Source organism: Arachis hypogaea, chromosome 9 (genome assembly GCF_003086295.3).
Source record: "Arachis hypogaea cultivar Tifrunner chromosome 9, arahy.Tifrunner.gnm2.J5K5, whole genome shotgun sequence".
NCBI lineage: Eukaryota > Viridiplantae > Streptophyta > Magnoliopsida > Fabales > Fabaceae > Arachis > Arachis hypogaea.
This window is the reverse complement of record NC_092044.1, coordinates 82,789,874-82,794,633: the sequence shown is the minus strand read 5'-3', so window position 1 is coordinate 82,794,633 and position 4,760 is coordinate 82,789,874. Positions and strand designations below refer to the sequence as shown.

Here is a 4,760-nt window from a genome sequence, read left to right as displayed (position 1 = left end):
ATATTAGAAAGAAATTTTGGACACGAAATCCATGTATTACCATTATATATTGTTATAGATATTGCTGAGTTGAAATTATTATTTTTAATTTAAATTATAAAATGAACAGATTAATTATATTTTATAAAGTACATTTTAAATCTAAAATATTAATTATTTAATTTAAATCATTTAACTTTATTATTTTCCATTACCAATACTTGATTTCGAATTATATAAAATAATCAATTTTAATTATACCAAATATCCAAGTATACTAAAGAAAATATAAAAAAAACTTAATTAATTTAAATTTCAATTATTATCAAAATTACTTATGACTCTAACTACTTTTAAAATTCAATATATATATATATATATCACAAAATTTTATTTAATTACTTTTAGTAAAATAATTTACTTAGAATAAAATTTTTAACAAATATATTAAATTTAATTTTCCAAAAACTCGAATTGTTACAGCAAAATGAAATAAAGACTGAATAAGGACTAACGCTTTTCCTCACAAATTAGTAACAACATGAAATAAGTGAGGAAAGTCTATCAGGTGTTAAGTAGTCGCTAATTCCTCACTAAATAAGCTTTTAATTAGTGACTCAATTGCGACCACTTACTTCTAACATTTTCTCGGTTAGTTTTGGATTTGTTATAACTCTGCGACGGATTTTCAACGAGATTAGCGAGTAATTTGCTACAAAATAGGTAGGATATAGCTTTTGCTTTGCGACGAAATTGCAGTTGCCAAGTCGCTCGCTGAACTAAACTTGCGACAACTTAGCGACAAATATATTTCGCCCGTTAATCAGCGACTTGAAATCAGCGAACGAAGTATGTCAGTTATTAAACGGTCGCAAATTTCTCGCTACTTAGGTCCCAGGTGCTCAATATTCGTATTTTCACTTTAGCGACTAATTAGCAAGGAACATTTTCCTAGCTGAATGATTTATACATTGCGACGAGTTAGCGACAACTATTTCTTGTCGCTATCCTAATTTTGAATTTGACAATATTATGCGACAAATTAGCGAGAAACTATTTGCTCGCTAAAAATAAAACTTTGCTGACAAATTAGCTAGGAAATTGTCCATCACAAAATGTATTTCAAGTCTTTGTGACAGATTAGCTAGTAGCATTGTTCTTCACTAATTGTATATCAAACAATTACGACGGAATAGTGACAATAATATTCCTCGTTACTTTACTTTTAATCGATTGAATCCCTAAGTGACTGATTTGCTAGAACATTGTCACTCGCTAATTAATTTGTGACAAATTAGCGAGAAAATTTTTCTCGCTCTTTTTTTAGCTACAAAAGTCAATTTGTGAGAAACAAACATACTCGTGAATCTCTTGCTAATCAGTCACTTTTCTCAAGTTCAGATATTTTGTGACCGCTCATTAATTTTGTCGTTAGTGCGTCACTAATTTCTCGCAAGTTAGTGACGGATTAATGACAAAAAGTATTTCTCGCAAAAATTTGTCGCTACTTTATCAAATTCTTGTAGTGGAATTCGCGTTCATCCCTACTTTAAATTGGTATTTATAATCTTTCATTCTCTTATGCTAAAATTAATTCTTTCTTTTAGGATTAATAATGATTGAACTCTAAATCTTTAAGTCTTTAAAAATTTGATACTATATCATAATATTATATACTACTACTTCATTAACTCAAAAAATTAAAATAATAAAAAATGCATAAACAATTATATCTCTATAAAAAAGTTAACAACTTATCTAAATAAAAATTCTAAAATATGAACTTATATAAGATTATCTTCACGTGTAATATACCTGTCCAAAAAAAAATCGATCGCTATTTCAGTAATTATTTCTAGTGTTTGTGAGAGTGAGTCTAAGAAAAAGTTAGGTGGGGATGAGGCTTCCTTCGAGACTCGAGCACTAGAGATTTTTTTTCAAAAACAAAAGAAAAATAGAAAACGACATTGTTTTGGAGATTAAAAAAATTTTGAATTTGGGTTTCTCAAACCCGCTAGTTCATCGGTTTTAACAAAAACCGATTAAGCCAAACTGGTTCTTGCATGTTCTGTTCCTTGTCCTATCCTATACCTAATTTGGACCGGTTTTGATGTTGGGTCATTAATTTTTCAGTCTGATTGTTCGAATCAATCCAGGTTTTACAACACTAATTCTGTAGATATTTTTTTCTTTAAGTATATAATTAATGAAATTAATTTATCTTTTCTTTGTACAAGCATACTTTATGTTGAAACTAATAATTTAATATAAGTGTAACTGAATTCTAAATGGAAACTAAATTATTTGCATGTTAGGATAAAAACTTGAACAAATAAGATAGATTTGTAGGATTGGAGAGGAGAAATAATTTTGTATAGAAAGCATAAAGATCCTTCTCATTTGTTTGTTGAGAAGATTGTCTGTGTTTGTTTGTTTTTTTTTGTTTTTTTGGTGGTAATAAAGTGTTTATAATGTTAGGAATAACAAAAGTAATTTCATATTCTATAATTGTTTGAAAACTTGATGAGATTGTTGAGTTTAAAAAGTTTTATTTAATTATTGTGATGATAATTATATTAGTTGCGTTAATTAAGTTTGGCCAAATTAATTTTACGATTAATTATGTATTAAGTATTTCAGGAATAAATTGATTTGAAATTATAATTAAAAGGCTAGTGGTTCTGGTTTAGTTATATTGGAAAAGTATAATTTTATTTCTTTCTTTTTTATTTTATTTTTGTGGGTTCTGTTCAAATTGGATAATTCTTCATCATACCGAAATTCCATATTTCCTTTTTGTTATTAACTTATGATTTGTGATTAATTTTCTTATAAATTATATATTTTGTTTAAAGAATATTTAAATAATGTAAATTAAAATGGGATAATTTTAAAACAATATATATTTCCCTGAACATGATTTAAAAGAAAAAGATTCATTATTTTTATTTCTGTATTTTAAAAAGTATAAAATATTTCAAATTAAAATAAATTTTAATACAAGACATATTTTTATGTTGCATTAAAGAAATGAACAACAAAATTAAATAATCCCGAGATATTATTAAAGAAAAACCCACGCGGAGTATGGTTGGAATCATAGGATTAAAAATAATTTAATTTGTAGTGTAGTATGTATAAATAAATAAGATTGGAGAGACTATATTAGCACGGTCTTATTATAATAAGTCTAGTTTAAGGGCTCTTAGATTATAATAATCCTTTATAATTTGACAGCTTATGTTAAAAAATCCATAATTGAATCTGAATCACGTGTGTTTTACATAGAAGCATTGATGAGGCTAGAGGGTGACACCATATATGTTACCGCATGGACGTGACGTATTGTGTTAATGGTTGTTAGAGGCCATGCATACCTAATTAAGAAGCTAATAAGGTGTACTTACTCCAATCGCCACACTATAAATACCGAGCTGCTGTGGTAGGCTTGGCATCCCAACCCAAACTCACATCTCATTTCATTTCCAAAAACTACAAAGCCATAGCCATGGGTGTCTCATTTAACTTGCACAAATTTGCCCCCACGAACTCCAAAGAGATCAAATTCCAAGGAGATGCAACCATTACCGATCACAATGTCATTCGACTCACCAACTTGGACAGCGATGGCAACCCACTAGGAAACAGAGTTGGCCGAGTTTTATTCTCCGACCCTGTGCACCTGTACGACCACAGTGGTTTCCGAGCAGGCTTTGAAACCACCTTCGTCTTTCGCATCTCAAAACCGTACAGTAGTGAATTTGCTCCCGGACCTGGTGACGGTCTTGCCTTCTTCCTTGCTAATGCTGACACTGAAATTCCACCTGAATCTTCTGGGAAGTTTCTCGGCCTCTTTAACGATGCATCTGACAAGATTGTTGCTGTTGAATTTGATACCTTTTCCAATTTCGAGATTGGGGATCCCAGTTATCCCCACATCGGAATTAATATCAACTCTATCAGATCGTCGGCTGTTGGTTACTGGAACTGGCATGATGGAGCCGTAACCACTGCAAAGATAACATATAACTCTGCCCTTAAGAGGATCGCCGTCAGTGTTTCTACGTATCTCGACAACCAACCTAACACTCTTTCTTACGACGTCGACTTGAGCACTAAGCTTCCTCAAAAGGTTGCGGTAGGGCTATCTGCTTCAACTGGGCAATACTCGCAAAATACTGAGATCTTATCTTGGACTTTTAAGTCCAACTGAAGAGGAACAACGATAAATATTAAATAAGGCGACCCTCTTCCTATCTTATCGCCAGATTGTGTTGTGTTTTTAATTTTAATTTGAGTAAATAAGGACAAGCCTACTAGTCTTTAGTTTGTTTCAGTAAGTAATATGCCACTACGGATAAGGCAAGGATAGTCCACTGTTGTTATTGGTCTCTTCAATGTGCATTTCGTCCATCTTTCTTTGTTTGGGTTTAGTTTGTTGCCTTCAATGATATATGCTTACTTTTCTTTGTGTTTGTGTTTCTGTTTTTCTTTCTTTTTTTCTTTCTTTTTTTCCCTTCTTTTAAAAAGTAATATAAAATATCGTTTTGATTAGATTATATTTTTAGATAATTACATGGACAAATGATCAAGTGCCAAAAGTTCATGAGTTAGAACGACAAAATATTTAAGATATCAAACTGTATATACGATAAAGCTTGATAGTTATTTTTATACAGTTTTTACATCCTCAATCACTACAAGAAAATGAAATATTTGTAACAAAAATTTTGTAACAATTTTAAAATTGTTACAAAAAATTATTTTTTTGTAACAAAATT

At 30.2% G+C, this 4,760-nt stretch overlaps 1 protein-coding gene across 1 annotated transcript; it reads left to right on the top strand.

The window, feature by feature from the left end:
* Positions 1-3,419: 3,419 nt before the first annotated feature.
* LOC112711108 (lectin) lies at positions 3,420-4,448 on the top strand. Its single transcript, XM_025763672.2, has one exon. The coding sequence runs from the start codon at positions 3,488-3,490 to the stop codon at positions 4,190-4,192; it is 705 nt and encodes a 234-aa protein (XP_025619457.1). The 5' UTR covers positions 3,420-3,487; the 3' UTR covers positions 4,193-4,448.
* Positions 4,449-4,760: the final 312 nt, after the last annotated feature.

Excerpts from the sequence above, each read along its gene's own strand:
- LOC112711108 (XM_025763672.2), top strand. The coding sequence starts at position 3,488 with ATGGGTGTCTCATTTAACTTGCACAAATTTGCCCCCACGAACTCCAAA.